Source organism: Nymphalis io, chromosome 25, assembly GCF_905147045.1.
Source record: "Nymphalis io chromosome 25, ilAglIoxx1.1, whole genome shotgun sequence".
NCBI classification, from domain to species: Eukaryota; Metazoa; Arthropoda; class Insecta; order Lepidoptera; family Nymphalidae; genus Nymphalis; species Nymphalis io.
The window spans coordinates 3384200-3402706 of NC_065912.1; the positions used below are offsets into that span (position 1 = coordinate 3384200).

An 18507-nucleotide genomic window follows, 5' to 3' on the forward strand; every position below is an offset into this window, starting at 1 on the left:
CTATACAGCTTTAAACAAATTGTCATATCATTTTACATATAGCAAAGCTTTCAGGGATTACGTTTTTATAACGATTGCATAATAAAAACTTTATTTAACTATCTAACCAGGTTAGCACACGATTAAAGAAATAATTTACGTAAATAGACTGTTATATAATATAATAAATTATATAGATATTAGGTACATTTAGGCTTTAAACGATTTAAAATTTGAAACCGAATAATCTCATATCATATGTTTTGTCTGTTTTATAAGTGACATTGACAGAATATTTTGTGCTCAAATAGCGTAGATACACGCCAGAAAGAGAAAAAAAATACATTAGCCCTTATTTGTCATGTTGCAACAGCAACTGCATTCGTTCATGCATGTACGTGCATGGCATCTTATTTTATAAGGAATTTATCACATTTCTTCCTTTACAAGTTGACATAAAATATAAGGTATATTAAAGCCTTAAAAATCATTATATTTCACTTTTTATAATTACTTTATAATCAATTACACAGTAACCAAAATGATAATTATTTTTACAACATAATTTATTACGAGTTGTGCTCGTTGTACGCTGAATATAATTTTCATTAGTTGTAATAAGGGAAGTAATTACGACAGCTTATAACCTCTTGCACTTAATTAATTGAATTTCCGCTCTATATATTTATGTATATATGTGTACGTATAGCACAAATATATACATCATATTTAAGATGCGACACTAAAGTAAATATTTAGAACAAATCAATTATGAACTGGGATATTTATAGACATAAACTAAATTATTATAAAGATACGTATATATTTTTTAATTAATCGATTACATCATCAATTAATACATAATTATATATATGTGTATATAAAAAACAACAACTTATTTATAAATAATTTTATCAAAAATATTTAGATTAAGTATTCTACTAAAAATCACAAAAATACTACACAAGACAAAACAGAAAAGTAATCTTTTTTTCGAATGATTAAAAAATTTATTGTAAATCTCAGTGCTTGCATAGCAAAAAATTTAATAAATACATCCATGATATATTTATATATTATGTATTTGACATTCTCTGAAACGCAATATTTTATAAAATTTTTATCATTAAATTTAAAAAAATATCTTGAGACATACAAAATACTGATATATCACTTGAAAAAAACCAGTGCAAACATTAAATTCGGTTCAATTTAAATGTACTATCCAAAGGGTACAAGGATGGACTTACAATTTCCTGTTCGATTCATCCCACAAAATGCCGCAAGAACTTATTACAACGTCATAAGATCCATATTCGCGCTACATTCTCATACCCAATGTAAAGTTTAGTGGTTTTGTTAGAACTCAATCAATTTACAAGTCGTGTTTGACCAGACGAGAGCCCTCTTAGAACTTGCAGTTCAAAGTTATTTTGCATGAAGGGTTTGAGGTTAGTTCGGTTTATTTGTGTGTAGGTAACGTAATAGCTTTTTTATTTAGTCGCAAGTCTGAATTAAACGACGTGATTCCGTTTCCGTCGTTTGTGGTTGATGCTGCTGACACTAAAAAAAATTTTTAAATATTAAAAAAAAACTTCAAATACGAACAGATAATCTTATCTTTGATATTAGTGTTTTACATACTTACATAGAAGCTAAGCTTGCAAAGTAGAAAGTAAGTTACCGTAATTGTAGATTTTTTTTCTCGCTTGAAAAACACATTTATGTTTTTCCCCTACATGAGGTGGGGCGGTATGTGGGACTCGCCGGCGCTGAAGGCGCCGGAATACCCACAAAAAAATCAGCGGTACCCACTCCGTTTTGTCGGGGGACGTCACGGGATCGCTTGCGCATACTACCGTGCCGTCCCGATGGTTGGCCCGCTTCTGCGGGCCTTCAAATCCTAGGGGTAATACTCGGGGTACAGAGACCCCCTAGCCCCGGCGACACTCACGGCGGAGAAGATGCGCAAAGCGCCGACGTCTTCTCCCCGGTCTTCTTCGGCGAAACGGGTCAGCGGAGGCACTTTCCTCGCGCTCCCGCTCCGCGGCCTCCTTCTGCGACATGACATTTTCGCAGAAGGAGACCATCTCCATCCAGCACCTTTCGCTACCAAGCATGGCATTTATCACGCTCGGCAGCGAAAGGTCTCCGCCGATTAAAGTCACCAGGGAAAGGCGCTGAGGCCCCCAAGCGGCACACTCCATCAGAGTGTGGCATGCCGTGTCCGTAGGCGCACCACACTCGGGGCAGGAGGGCGTTACCTCCCGCCTGACTATTCCGTGCAGGTACTTACCGAAGCACCCATGTCCAGTAAGCACCTGAGTCAGTCTGAAGGTCAGTGTGCCGCCTTTTCTCGTTACCCAGTGACTCAAGTGGGGATGGATTGCCTCCACTGTTGCCAGGCCTGCTGATGTGGACCTCAGATCCTCCTCCCACCTGCGAATCAGGGCTTGCTAAGCGAGAGTCCTGATTCGGAGCACCTCCTCCAACCCTGGACGGTCGCCACGCGACCTTACTTCCGCCCGGAACCGGTACACTTCCGCGAGCACCTCCGCCTGGAGCTCCCAAGGCGGATCGCCCGCGAGAAGTGTTGCCGCCGTCCACGACACCGTATGATATCCGCGTATCACCCTCACCGCTATGATTCTCTGCGGCCTTCGCAAGAGAACCCTGTTCAGAGCGGTGAGAGCGTCCACCCAGATGGGCGCACCGTTCAGAGCCATGGACCGCACAACACCGGCGTATAATCGCCGGCATGGCGTTTCCAGCCCTCCTACATTTGGTAGGAGTCGGCTTAAAACAGCAGCAGCGTTGATGAGCTTCGGGCCAAGTTGGACAAAATACTGCCCGAAGCTCTATCTTCCGTCCAGGGTCAGGCCTAGATACTTCATGTGGGCCTGCACCTTAATCACGTGGACCGTGGAATAAGAGGGCCTCCGTTTTTGAGATGGAGACTCTCAAGTCCAACATTCCTATGCGGTCCACTGTGAGCGACGTACCGACTTCGGCCAGGCGAGCCGCCTCCTGAAAATTCCGCCCTGTCGCCGTGATGAGAGTGTCGTCCACATAGCACAACACCCCCATTCTGGGAACCCGACGCCGGACAAGACGCCCATCGCTCCCCTCCCAGAGGACTACCCGGTTCTGGAGGTATGCCCCCAACAGCCTCCTGAGATAGGAAGGCACCCCGTGGTATCGGAATGCCTCCCCAATAGTCTCGAAAGGAAGACTATTGAAAGCGTTCGCAACATCTATCGATACTGTCAGAACTACGTCCCCTCGGGCCACCGCATCCGTGGTCCGGGTTTTCAGGGCGTCCAGGGCGTCGATAGTTGATCGACCCGCCCTGAACCCGTACTGAGCCTCTGACAGACCCGGCCCCACCTCGTCGAGGTGCTGAATAAGACGGGCAGCGAGAATTTTTTCGAAGAATTTGCCCGTCTCTTTCAGCAGCACAATCGGCCTGTATGCCGAGGAAGAATCTGACGGTCGACCTTGCTTTGGCAACAGGACCAACTTTCCCTCTTTCTAAAGCTTCGGAAACTGCCCACTGCACAGACATTGGTCAAACAGCTCCCGAAGCCTTACGCCTAGGTATTCCAGAGCGTCACATAGAACACGCCCTGGAATCCCGTCTGGGCCTGGCGCAGTGTTTTTGACCCTCAAGCGGTCGAAGGCCACCTCCATCTCCCGCTCCGTGATCAGTGGTGCAGCCACTGTGTCGTCAATCATGGAGCGAGGGACCATCTGTGGAGGGACATGCTCACCTGGATGGGGGAAGAGTTCCCCGACCAGGCGCAGGAGGAGATCCGGTGACATTGTCTCTGTCACGGGGGCACCATGCGTGCGGAATTTTCCACGCACACCGCGGAACGGACGCCCCCAGGCGTCCCGGTTCAAGCCCGCCAGTAGTTCTTCCCTAGCTTTCTCCTTGGCCTGACTTATCGCCAGCTGTAGGTCTTTTTTCAGCTGATGATAAGCGGCCAATAGCTGTCCCTCCAAGTCCGCATCAAAGCCGTTGCGCCTCCTACAACGGACGTAAGCCCTTCGCGCCCGGCTGCACGTCGCCCGAAGCTCTGCTATTTTGGGCAACCACCAATACACCTGCCGATGCGGAGCTCTACGCCGGAACCTAGGCATGGCAGCATCGCAGACCTCTTTGTAATTTTAGATATTGTCTTATATCTTGTCTTATATAATTAGCTACAACTTATATATATTTTTTCTTCTTTTTTTTATTTTTGTTTAAAATATATTATGACTGACTGTTTATGTTTATTTATATTTATAATAGTACATTTGTAGACAATACAAAAGGTTTGTTAAAAAAACTCCACTATATAGTAACAAATCAAAGCAAAAACGTAATCGTCGTAAGATCTCGTTCAATCCCGCGTCATCATAACTCCAGGATCCGGCAGGGGATTGGTGGATCGCGTAATAATTGATGAGTGCATTAGACACACGTGTCCGCCATCTTTTATTCAACGTAAGATGGAGTTCCCGACTCGGATGCGATTATGTAGCGTTACATCGTGGAATGTTTTTGTTAGGCTTTTATTACCTCATAATCTTCTGTAGAACTATTTCAAACTTCGTCTAATACTTTCTATTAATTCCTACTAATGTTAAAAATGTAAAGTTTGTATGTTTGTTATTTTGTTACTTAGTCACATACCCTTTTTTAACGCTGGAAAAACGCATTATGCTTTTCCCCACGGGAACAGTGGGGGGGGCATGAGAGGCTCGCCGTTGTTTAAAGCGCCGAGTGCGGACCGAACATAGGAATACCCACTAAAATATCAGTGGTACCTTTTCCGTGTTAACGAGGAACGCCACCATCAACATATCAACAAATCACATACCCTGACTTAACACATAGGCATTAAGTGGGACACCTTAGCATTGGAATATAAAATTATAACTAAAGTGCAAAGCCTACGGCTGGTCTCTCTTTATATTATTTAAGTTTTGAACAACAACAAAAATCCGCTCCTTTCTAGAGAAACCGACGCAAGATTATCAATCAATCAATCAATCAACAGCCAATCGTTGTCCACTGCTGAACATAGGCCTCTCTCAAGGTGCGCCAAAGCTCCCTGTCCTCCGCCTTCCGCATACAGTTGGACGCAAGATTATGTTTTGGTATTATTTATGGTTAATTAAGAGTAGGTAACTAATAATAACTTTTAGACCACTTGTGGGATGTTGATTAGATTTCTTCAATTTCATTTAAAAAAGTCAAGGCAAGCCGCCACTATCGGGTAAATACGTCACTGCCCATCAGCCTATAAGTATCGTGAGGGAATAAATAGTGCACCTGAGTTGGCACACATTAACCTTTAGTATAAAAACACAAAAGCAATTGATTATTGTACTTATAAAATGGTCACTGTGTCACGATGACCGCGTTATCTCATATCACAAATCTCAAAAACTAATATATACTTAGAAGGACACAACACAAAATGGTAATTAATTTACCTAATTTAGATTACAATGCTAGAGATTAGAGATTTAATCACTAGCTTTCAAAATTACAGTTATCTAGTTTAAGCGTTATGAAACAAAACACTTATATTAGATGTCAAAAAAAACAATGTTTTTTTTCTAAAAATTAAAATTGAATTTTCCAAATGAAACAGCTTCGGCTAAGCCCACAGCGCTCAAAGGGCCCTATGGACACACACTTAACTCTATCCACTTAGTAATTTCGTCTAATCCGATATACAAGTTTTTAATACCCGGCCCGCGGCGGATGAAAAAAGGGTCGAAAAACTGCACGAATTCACACGCTCGTATTACCATAGACAGACAAAACGCCTTCGAAGCTTGATGAGAGACAGAGACGGCACAATTCTTCTCCGTCAAACTGACTCATGTGAGTGAAAAAGATAGCGGTATAAAAATCGCCGGAGTCATGACTATGTTTGCATTTTATTGGACACGGGCATAAAGGCATTTTAATTAAAACAAAGAATATATACATATGTGCTTTGAAAGTTCTTCACTACAAATTTAAGAGCTTATCAATAATTATTTACTTTATTTTATTTTTATCGACAAAGTTATTCAAAACAATATAATTTACAATATATATTTGTTATCTTTAATTTTTTTAATAAACACAAATAATCCAATAAATAAATGCTTATTTAAGTAGTAATAAAATATTTAATAGCCATCATCAAATCAATTCGTTTAAAAATGTTATTATTCGTGTTTATTCTGTATGTTGAGTCATAGAGCAAGCGTACGTAAGTAAGTTATTCTATAGTAAATGCTCCAGTTGGTTTAATCTCTCTCCGTTAGTCGTGAATTGAAATTATTATATACATATATAAGATTCTCAATAAATGCGTTATCAAACACAAAAAGTATTTTTCAAACCGATTTTATTTGGTATCACATAAATATAACGCGTTTGCAACACAAACGTATTTGTATGTAGCGTGATATTTATGTAAATGATATTTCATATTATAAATTCTGAGTGCACTAATGAATATTATGACAATATAATAAATAATATACCACCAAAACTATATCACAAAGAAAATACAAAACAAACGTATGCAATTAAAACTAAATTTCAAAGTTGAGTCGGGAGATGAACAATTCTACGTTTCGCGCACCGCAATCTACAAAAGAAGCAAGTTGAAACTTGGTACAGTTCGATACAAAGGGGAGACCTCGTTACCATTTATAATTCACAGCGAAAACTCCCGGTACGTTTTCCCATTAGAAATTTTATAAGGTTTTTATTGCAGCGCGAGCCGCCAAAAGTTGAATTTGACAGCTCGGCGAAATGGATCGCTGCGTTCGGAATCGGGATCACGCGATTATGTCACGATTAAGTTATATTTTTTAATACAAAAGTATACATTTTATTTATATTAAGATAAATCGTATATAATTGTTATTACCATTATATCAAGGGTAGGTAACCAGTAATGTTTATTAATTATAAATATTTCAATAACATAAATACATATTTATACAAAAGTACATTCTTAGAAGGGAAGAAATTTCTCGGAACGGTGGCGTGTCCTTTGCGGTCAAAAAGTCAATTTGTTCTTTGAAACGCCGCATCAAAAAGTAATCTATCTAGGTAGTACTTGAAACAAGTTATCTTAAAATGATTAATAAGCGTGTTAAATACAATTATTTATATTCTATTTTATTTACCAATTCATTATTTCAATATCTTCGAATTCATAAATAATTATAAGATATTTAAGTGACTGGTTTTATGAAATCAATAGCATGAAAACAAATATTTATTTTTCTTGACACATCAAATCTATCTGTGAAGAGTATTATTTAAACGTTTTAATCTTAATTTACTTGGTGAAATGGGTATTTCGTAGGTAGTTAAATAAGATTTTGTAACGTACCTACCTAAATATTTTATTTTGAGTTGGACGTTAGAATACATTTTTCATTTGTTTTAATTACAATTACAAAAATATATTACTTATCGTAATATATTTTATAATATATTGCACGATTTTGTCATGTAACTGCAGTCCTATTAAGACAATCCGATTACAATAAATCCAATACAGCATACAAATCGTATCTACAATGCACGTTATTATTCACACCTACCTAATACGATCCTGATAATTCATTATGACGGTTATTGCCAACCCTAGGTTCGCTTGACGAACTCTATTAATTAAAACGCTGTGTAAACCGAGCTTTATCGGCGACGGCCGCGGCACCCAATTAGTGCGCGCCAACCAACGCGCGCCAAAAATTATGCGGCTTAACGGCTCCCGCGTAATTTTGACAAACGACCGTTCAGGAATACAGTTAAATGGAGTTTGATCGATTATACCATCAAGGTTCGTTTTGAGGATTCGGTTTTATTTAAATGTATATATTATTGTGAAAATAAATAACTGATGATATTACTGCCCTCAGATGTTGGTTAGTGAAACTACATATAAAAGAGACATCACTATCTAAGATAGAATTTTGGGATGAAGTATATAATATAAAAGCAACTCCCAACGGAAGCAGTAAAACGTCATACCAATATTCCATTCATCAGGCGAGGCGTCACTAAACACCGGCAGCCGCGGGAGATAACCGCGCTGTAAACCGACAACAATACCCGGCCTCGCACTCAATAAAAGATGATAACACATGAAATATGAACTGACGACAACCCCTCACCCAAAAACATATTACATTACAATTTTATACCATGTACACCGCATAATAAAGCTGAAAACGTCTCATATTCGACATCAAGTTAAGATATTTTAAAATCAAAGAAGCTGTAGCATAATAAACGTGCTCTTACGAAAACATACCGCAGTCTGCTTGCATACAGCCAAATTTTCCAACGAAAATTCGTCACGTTACTACGTTTCGGAACGGAGCCGTGACGGCGCAAAACAAAAGCGCGGGAACGGCCCCCATTGGCAGAGGAGGTAGGCGGACGCCCGGATAATATGGCGGAAATATTACGAAGCGAGGAGGTATTCAAGGTGCAATGGGAGGATGGGTGGTGGTAGGAGGCAGGGTCTCCCTCGGAGAGGTTAATTACCCACTGGCCGATAAGGCAGTGGCTCGCTAATTACGTACTTATGGCGGACTGAAATTAAGTTATCGTTGGCGGGGAAACGACGTTCACTTTGTTTGCGTTCCATTTTACGGATAATATGTATTCTGCGGTGCTTGAGAGTAATGGAACAAAATTGGCGGCTATTCCGCTTTATCTTTTATGTCTAAGTACCGGCGCGGCGTTCAGAGATAATGGAATCATTGTTCAAACACAGTTCCCTCGGCCCCTTTTTAATCGTTTAAGTTAATTTTTACTTTGTTCTAATTTATACAGACACTAAGATAAAATGCAAATAATCTTTAAAAAATGTGTAATCTTTATTCCTTTAATAAATATTAACGTTCAGCAACGCTATACATTTATGAGGTAGGCATACAAAGGATAATTTAAAAGCCGCAAACAACACGACTGGCAGCTGTGTTTCTAAATAAAATGCGATAAAATAAAAATACTTCGGCGACAAAACGTAGATACTTACGAATGTACAACTTTTCCACGGAGTCAATTTTCATTTCAGAGAGTAGTCCGTGCATTATCATAAGGTCGATATTCCCAAGGAAATTGTCTTTTCTGAAGGAACACATTATCTTGGCAGGTTTATACATATTTACCACAAAAGCGGCTCAGCGAGAGATCGCGGGATCCGTTCCCCAGTTTTATTTTTCCAAGCTCTAAATGGAGTCGGTGGAGCATTTAAATAAGCTTCGTCGCCTGAAGTATGGTAATGTTAGTAATACGAGAGAAGGAACGCGTCAGCGAATCAAACATCCGCCATTTTGAATTTATGTTTCTTATTTAACCTATTATATATTACATTTAATGTTATTATTAGTCAAAGCGATTACTTAAAAAAAATTAAAAATATAAATTAGCTCTTTGTGCGTGTTTCTTTTCTCACACTTTAACAACATTCAACGAGATTATATAACTTTATTTCATAGATAATATTAAATTATAGAACAAGGCTAGAGAAATATGTTAATGTAGGACTGTTCATAATAGGCCCACATTTTTTTTTTTTTTATAGAATAGGAAGGCGGACGAGCATATGGGCCACCTGATGGTAAGTGGTCACCAACGCTCTTAGACATTGGCATTGTAAGAAATGTCAACCATCGCTTACATATCCAATGCGCCACCAACCTTGGGAACTAAGATTTTATGTCCCTTGTGCCTGTAATTACACTGGCTCACTCACCCTTCAAACCGGAACACAACAATATCAAGTATTGCTGTTTTGCGGTAGAATATCTGATGAGTGGGTGGTACCTACCCAGACGAGCTTGCACAAAGCTCTACCACCAGTAACATGAAGCAATTGGGCCTGACCCTGGACGGAAGATGGAGCTTCTTCGGGCCCGAAGCTCATCAACGCTGCTGCTGCCTTAAGCCGGCCGGAAAATAAGGACTGTTCATCATTCCATTTCACGTCGGATGAAAATGATTTGGCGTCGATATCATGGATACATATTTCCAAAGTATACCAGCGAACGAATCTAAGCTAATGTAACTTTCATTTGCTTAACTTAATATCTAAGGTCTACAAAATCAACCAATTCATACAAAAAATCCCTGAAGAGAGCCGCAATACAAGCGGTGTCTTTGTAACATAATTAATAACAAATTATGATACAAAAACGAGCGATACGATGTCTCTGGGACGTGGTCGCCACAGACCGTATCGCGGAATTCCTCCACATTCTGTAATATAATAGCGCCCTAATTATATACATATTTTAACTTACGGGCTATTTAAGTGATATATTATGAACAATTATACATTTAATATTAACAATTAAGAATAATTTACATTAGGGATTTTATTTAATGTGTCGTTTTTTTTTTTTTTATAGAATAGGAAGGCGGACGAGCATATGGGCCACCTGATGGTAAGTGGTCACCAACGCTCTTAGACATTGGCATTGTAAGAAATGTCAACCATCGCTTACATATCCAATGCGCCACCAACCTTGGGAACAAAGATTTTATGTCCCTTGTGCCTGTAATTACACTGGCTCACTCACCCTTCAAACCGGAACACAACAATATCAAGTATTGCTGTTTTGCGGTAGAATATCTGATGAGTGGGTGGTACCTACCCAGACGAGCTTGCACAAAGCTACCACCAGTAAAATCGGGTCACCACCACCAGTAAACCGTTGTCATGTCTTAAGTGTACTTTATCTATAAATGTCTTCGATCAACAATACTAGTAGGTATTATTGTTGATCGAAGATAAGTATGTATAATATATACTTTATTTTAATGAGTGTATGTATTTATTACCAGGCAGCATCACAATCTAAATTTTTAGTTTAAATGTTTGTTATAATATGTTAGCTATATATTTAAATACAAATTCTAAATTTTGATTCAAAGGAGCTTCGACTCAAAAGTACATTTTGATTTGTCTTTGATTTATTTGATATTCATAAGTAAATACAAGTTTGCATTCGATTCTACGTTGGCGATTTCTAAATATATTAACTAGTGTGTATACTGAGAGAGTAAATAATACATTCTATACGTAGTGATGATAAAATATTAGCAGCAGTTTACAAGTAAATTGCAGTTTCGATCTCTCGGTGAAAAATGAACAGTTACTAGCAAAGCAAATGAGACGAGTTGTTTTATTTAAATTAATTTACAAATGATAATGAAATAACATTTATAAATAATAGTAGTTAAAGCTAAGCTATATCATATACATTTATAGATTTTAATAACGCGTAGGGAGTTGTTTTCCTATTTTTCAGTTTCTATTTTTGAACGAAACCGTGTTAACCTTTTCTTTTATTAACTTGAACTAACACCATTCTTTTTTTTTTTTAATGTATCATATTTGAGAAAAAAGTGCAAATAAAAAGTATTGGTATTTATTATTAAACGCTTTTAAAAGTATTTTCGGTTAAGTTAGTTACACATAAAGCGAACAATTTCTAAAAGCGTTAAAACAGTCACGTTCGGCTGAGCACGCGGCGCGATGCTAGTGATCCATGAACCATGACTCGTGGGCCGACTGATCCACCCACTCCTACCTAATTAGCTTCCGTAAGCTGTAAATCTAACTTATATAGCGCCGTCAACGCAGCCGCTTTGATCATGCCTCAAGTGAAACGGAACGTTGAAAGTAAGCGGTTTCTGAACGCAGCGTTTAATGTCAAATGTGGCAGGAATTCCGTAGTGATGATTATTATTAAACTTATTAAAATGTAATTAAAATTGCTAAATCGTTATATGTATTTATCAAATAAAATCAAACTCTATTTTGACAATATAATATTAACTGGCAATCTATCAAAATTGCACTAAAAACAAAATAAATATCTACATTAAAATCTTACCCAGTGTAAAGTATAAGTGTGTAGTGTAAGTGTGTAGCCGAGATGGCCTAGTGGTTAGAACGCGTGAATCTTAACCGATGATCGTGGGTTCAAACCTGGGCAAGCACCACTGAATTTTCATGTGCTTAATTTATGTTTAAAATTCATCTCGTGCTTAGCGGTGAAGGTAAACATCGTGAAGAAACCTGCATGTGTCTAATATCATTGAAATTATGCCACATTTGTATTCTACCAACCCGCATTGGAGCAGCGTGGAATAAGTTAAAGCTTCTCCTCAAAAAGGGAGAGGAGGCCTTAGCCCAGCACTGGGACATTCACAGGCTGTTACTGTACTGTAATACTTATTGTAACATGACCATTCATAAGTACTTCAAGGCTACAGGAATTGATTATTTCAATTTAGATTTTTTCAGTTACCAAATTTATTTTCTTTTATTATTAAAAAAGTAAAAAATTAATTAATAAGATTAATTAATAATAAGTATTAACTTAACATACTATTAAGCGAATACATAAATAAAAGGTATATATTATATAGGTAGTATATAATTCACGAAGAACATATATTTATAAATTATATTATGTGTTAATTTTATTAATGCAAACAAGTTACAACTGATTTTTAAGCGGTACATTTCAGTAGAATCAATTCCCCGACAGTGGTTTTATATTTAATTAAATCTTGATACTTGACGATTAAAATGACGCTTGTAGACGACTTCTAGAAAAAAAGTTTATTTAAATTTTGAGACTACGAAACAGAGAAACTGCTGAATTATTGGCTATATTTACACGATAGTATCGGTGTAAGTTTAAATTAATTCTTGTATAATAACTTGGTGGTTCATATAGTTAGGTGGCGGCCACTCTTCACCGCCAAAATTCATTCTACCGCCAAACAGCAATACGTAGTATTCTTTTGTTCAAGTTTGACGGATGAGTAAGCCAGTGTTATTACGGGCACAAGAGACATGACATCTTAGTTCCTAAGGTTGGTGGCGCATTGGCGATATAAAGTATAAATAGGAGGAGTTAATAATTCTAACAGTCCCAATGTCTATATGCGGCGGTGACCACTTTCAGTTACGATCAATTTAAATTAAATAATAATAACGATTAAAATAGCATATTTACTTAAATAATGTATGAATTAATTTCAATATATACAGAAATGAATTTAGTAAACAGAAGAAGCCATTATTTCATCGTAAATATGATAATTATGTATGTACATCACAGACTCAAACGTACGAAGTAATTAGCTACGTCACATATCGTGGGCGGAGATAATCGTTCTATCATATCAATCAGTCGGCCAGAAACAATCAATTAGAAAACGATCCCCTTTCAATTATTCCCCGTATCGCTGCGTAATTGCCTCGCCCGGGGAAGGGGCTCGCATTACGGATCTAACGAGCAATCGATTGCTATAGAATGCGATTGTTAGATCGTTGCTTTAATATTGGTATCGCATTATCGTGTGACTATAAAAACTGGCGAAATATTCCTTAGAAGTGTATTTCTATTTTCTTAATAACATAATGGAACCTATATTTAAAGAAAATATAGACTGAATAAGGTAACATCTGCGTTTCCTTATTCAGTCTATCTTTTCGTTTCGTCTTTTTTTAAATTATGTTAAGAACTGAATTTAAAAAAAGAAGTGCGACATTTAAAAAAATATAAATTATTACCATAACTTACAACAAACGCCCATAAGTCTGATTTGATTCTCACTTACAAAGAAACATGTAAAACCTCTTTTCTATAACCGCAATCAATCAAATCAGTATTAAGACAAGCTGTCGCCTGTCTCTATAAAGCACCCTCTAGCGATAGCAATAGGCATTAACGACACGTATTTGATCTAATGTCTCGACACCTGAGCCGGCGTGATGGATGACCAACCGGACCCAGAAGATTATACGGATGTTATAACGGCATTGTAATTACATTGTGCTTTTTCGTAGCAGGGATTCGCAATGTTAAACGAATTTTTAATACATAACTAAAAATGAAATGGATTTTAGGTCTGCAAGCAAACAGTTTTCGGATACAGTAATTAGTATTTTTATTACGAAGGAGAACAAAAATTATCAAACCATCAATTTGTTACTATGCCCTTTAATATTAACATTATTGTATTAATATTGTTGTAATAACATTAACCATGAAACGAATTTGACAAATAAATCATATAATAAAGAAAGCTTGATAAAGCATAATAAAAATAAAAATCATAAAAAGCTGTATTGAAGATTCAATTTTATTTTATTATCACAGAATTTAATGTATTGGTCTTATAAAATATATTAAACAATTTTGTGAAATTAATCAATATTGGAAGGGCGTTGGCATATTGATGATAATATAACGAAATACTGACATTATTTGATATTATAAATTTTAATAACGCAACAGTGAAACTGGGTTATTCAATTTAAGCATGTCCAAGGTGAATGTCATTTGTGGTACCAAGATTTAGTAAGGGGAATGAAGATTAAAGAAAGGTAGATAAAGGGATAAAGTGCATCGCATATGATGTAATGTGATTCAAATGAAATTTACTTGGTGGTAATAGGGTCTTGTGCAAGTTAAATAGCAAAAGGTAATTAATATTATATTAGAATATTTTTTTCGTTGTATTCCGGTTGGAAGGGTGAGGGAGCCGGTGTAAATACAATCCTCCCAATAAATCAATCCCAACAAGGGACATAACATCTTATTGTCTAAGGTTATTTTTATGGTATATTCAGTCGAACGAGCAAATGGGACACCTGATGGTAAGTGGTCACCACCGCCCATAGACATTGATGATGTAAGAACTTATAACAATTCCTTACATTGCCAATGCGGCACCAACCTTGGGAACTGAGATGTTATGTCCCTTGTGCCTGTAGTTACACTGTCTCACTCACCCTTCAAACTGGAACGCAACAATAGTAAGTAATGCAGCTTAGCGGCAGAATATCTGATGATTGGGTGATATCTTCCCAGACGAGCCTGCACAAAGCCTTACCACGAGGTAAATAAAGGTTGGCGGCGCATTGGCGATGTAGGCAATGGTTAATATTTACTTCGGCGGCCATGTCTATGGGCGGTGTTGACCGCTTACTATTAGGAAGCCCATCCTACATTACGGCTTATCTGCAAGATAAAAAAAGAGATATGACGTTGAAACAAATGTCTTGCATTTACTTAAAATTGCTTAAAATCGATTTTATGTAGGTACAGCGTTCGTAGTGGTGTTTTTGAGATTTAGAGAGGACAACCTTTCTTTTAAAATGAGATCAATGGGAAGTCGACTTATATATCAATAGTTTCTAATCGATACAACCTAATGACTACTAATGGTAAATAGTTTTTAAAATACAAATTAAAGTGGAAGATGAAGCTTTATATGAAACAAGTGAATCTATTGATAAACGTCACGTGTTTGGCTATGTTTCGGTAGGATACGTGAGCGAGTGTAATTACAGCTACTACGATACAACGAACATAACAGTTAAAATAAACATATGAATCCAGATGCGGCTTATAATTCCTGCTTATGCCTAATAAAGGGAGCCATGTTTATTATTATCATTATCTTCTTTCATTGTTACTAAATTTAATTCGTAAGTCCTAGCTAGATGAAAAATATTAATGATCGATATGAGACCGAAGTAACATAAAACTAAATACTAACTAAACATAATGTGAACTGTAAAATGTAATTGTTATAGATTTTTTAAATTCATATCATTCATATATATATAATAACTGTCAACTATCTATTTGAAAAAAGTTTCACATATTACTATAGCACAAAAAATTATAACATCTGTCATTCGAAATCCGAATATCCCTGTCTTATTGACAATTAAATACTTATTTCACTCATTTTTTTTGTAATTTATAAATTTAACAATAGGCATCTATTAATGAGTATTATGAAAACATGTTGAAGACGATATGAAACGCGATTTGTATGATGAACGCGTCTGTCGCCGCCGGAGTGGGATTGGTATTCCTTTTACTGATACTATTTGTTAGATGGAAATGGAGAAATAATAAGGTAACTAGAATAGTTCACAAGTCTAGACTTCTATATAACAATAGTGTTACAACAAGTCCGTGGAAAGAAATGTACAGCTATTTTTCCGTGCACAACAAAGTGGGCATGGAAACATGAATTGGACTGATTAAGCTCAGTATAATAATACCCTGAGTCTAAGTATTGTGTAAATTTGTTTCCGAAAACAACAAATAGTATATTCATGAGCTCATTGTTCCATTTGCACCTTCTCGTATGTTTATTAACAACACACGGTATTTCATTTTTATCCAGTCAATTTTATATATTGGAGGTCTCCAATAATTACTGTTAATAAAATAATAATACTTTAAATTAATAAAATAATAGCCGAGATGGCCCAGTGGTAAGAACGCGGGAATCCTAACCGATGATCGTGGGTTCAAACCCGGGCAAGCACCACTGAATTTTCATGTGCTTAATTTGCGATTATAATTCATCTCGTGCTTTACGGTGAAGGAAAACATCGTGAGGAAACCTGCATGTGTCTAATTTCACTGAAATTCTGCCACATGTGTATTCCACCAACCCGCATTGGAGCAGCGTGGTGGAATAAGCTCCAAACCTTCTCCTCAAAAAGAGGAGAGGAGGCCTTTAGCTCAGCAGTGGGACATTCACAGGCTGTTACGGAATAAAATAATAATAGATAATTACTGTTATTGAAAGAGGTCTCTTTATGAGACATACATATGTACATTTATTATGTAGCGATGCAATTGTTAATATCATTCAAATATTAAATTAATATAAAATAATATGTTAGGTTTTACATCAACTCAAATAAAAAACTTTTAAATATAATCACACATATATATATTGAAACGTGTTTATAGTACAAATTGTATATGATCATTTAATATCAAAATATTTTTAAATATAATTTGATTTTGGTGTAAATTTCTCAGCCACTTCCACACTACCAACCGTGTACACCAGTTCAATTGGTACATCGTCTGTGCCCCCACAACAACGTGGTGCAGAGCTTCGAGGTGGAACAAAAGGACAGTCTTGATGAACATCTTGATGTACTTACAAGGAAGCTTGCCGAAAAGGTGATTACAATTTCTTAGACGCAATGTACTTTTAATAATGTCTCTATATAATATCTTACATTTAAATTATATTTATATTTATAATTATGTAACAATTACTATCCTTAATTTTATTATGGTAAATAGCTTCAAAAGGCTAAATAGCCCAATTTAAAAAGTCTCAGTTTCGATCATGAGCTTTTGACGTCCCCACTTCTAACACAGGCTTTACGCTAATTCGAGGGGTAAATAGTAATATTAGTAAATTTGGTATATGATTGAATTAATAGACTTTGTAACTGTTTTTGATCTCTATGGCTATACATGATATGTTTATACCCACAATATTCATAGACAACTTCTGCGGGGTTTTGCTAGTATTATTATATTCAAATTTAGATTTGAGTCATTTCGAAATAGTAACAATAACAGTACAAAATGACCGTAATCCTTTGCTTCAGGAGGGACGGCTTCATATATCAAAATCAAAAATTCGTGAAACCCAACTTGAAATAGAAAACCTCCACGCCATAGACAACGATGTTAGGACAAGGTATAGAGAGATCATGCAATCACTTCGAAACGATCTCCTTTCGAATGAGAAAGAGTGCAAGAAGTTACAGGAAAAGATCGAGTGGGTGTCGCGGAGACGCGCTGAGCTGAGAGATGAGGTATCTTTTCCCATTATTAGTATTTTAATAATATTAATCGAGTCAATTCTTTAATGACTGCCTCATTGGTATGAAATGAATTACTAACACCCCATATTTCTCTCATTACATAGATTAAATTAAAGTTATTTTTATTTATTAATTAAAGGTTTTTTTACACTTAATAGGCAAGCGTTTGACCGTTGAGTTGCCTGATCTTAAGTATCGACACGGTCTACGAAATTTTTTATTTTTATTATTAAAGGTCCGTCGTGGTCAAAGATTATACGGCGAAGCAGCAGCTGAACTGGCTAGTAATTTAACGGAACTTCAACGCGGTCGTTCTATAGACTACAAAGTGATAGACAAGCCCTACAAGCAAAGTTCTCTCACTTCTCTACGTCACAGGAAAGAGCCCAATCTCCCTAAGGCGTCTCCGGTTAGCTCCTTACTTATTAAAGGGTCACCGCTGTCCAATGAATCTTTTCGTATTTCTGGCCGATTCTAATCTTCACATTCTTTATAAGCTAGTATTTGTCAACTTTTGTTAAAACTAAAATTTGAAATTGTGTTTTCATTTTATAATAAAGTAAAATTAAATATTTTTTACTGTAATTGTATTTTTTAAGACGATTCTTATTTTATAGTTATTATCGCAAAAATAATGGCTCCGTAACCTGTTATCTGTTTAGTATTTATATAGACTACAATATGAAATAGAACACTGAAATATTTTAACTCTTAATGTTACGGTTAACAAAAGTTATGAAATAAGATTCATACAAAGGCATAATAAAGTTAACGTCACATTAATATCCGTAACGTATCCAAAGTACGAGACAAAACC

The 18507-nt window shown here is 36.6% G+C and overlaps 1 protein-coding gene across 1 annotated transcript; it reads left to right on the forward strand.

Annotated features, from left to right (window-relative positions):
• Positions 1-15771: 15771 nt before the first annotated feature.
• Positions 15772-18275, forward strand: LOC126778281 (uncharacterized). Its single transcript, XM_050501776.1, has 4 exons — positions 15772-15961; positions 16885-17031; positions 17472-17681; positions 17926-18275. Exons 1-4 carry the CDS (start codon positions 15875-15877, stop codon positions 18166-18168), a joined length of 687 nt encoding a protein of 228 aa, XP_050357733.1. The 5' UTR covers positions 15772-15874; the 3' UTR covers positions 18169-18275.
• Positions 18276-18507: the final 232 nt, after the last annotated feature.

Excerpts from the sequence above, each read along its gene's own strand:
- LOC126778281 (XM_050501776.1), top strand. The coding sequence starts at position 15,875 with ATGATGAACGCGTCTGTCGCCGCCGGAGTGGGATTGGTATTCCTTTTA. Across the intron at positions 17,032-17,471 it reads CAAGGAAGCTTGCCGAAAAG|GAGGGACGGCTTCATATATC; the intron begins GTGATTACAATT and ends CCTTTGCTTCAG. Across the intron at positions 17,682-17,925 it reads GCGCTGAGCTGAGAGATGAG|GTCCGTCGTGGTCAAAGATT; the intron begins GTATCTTTTCCC and ends TTATTATTAAAG.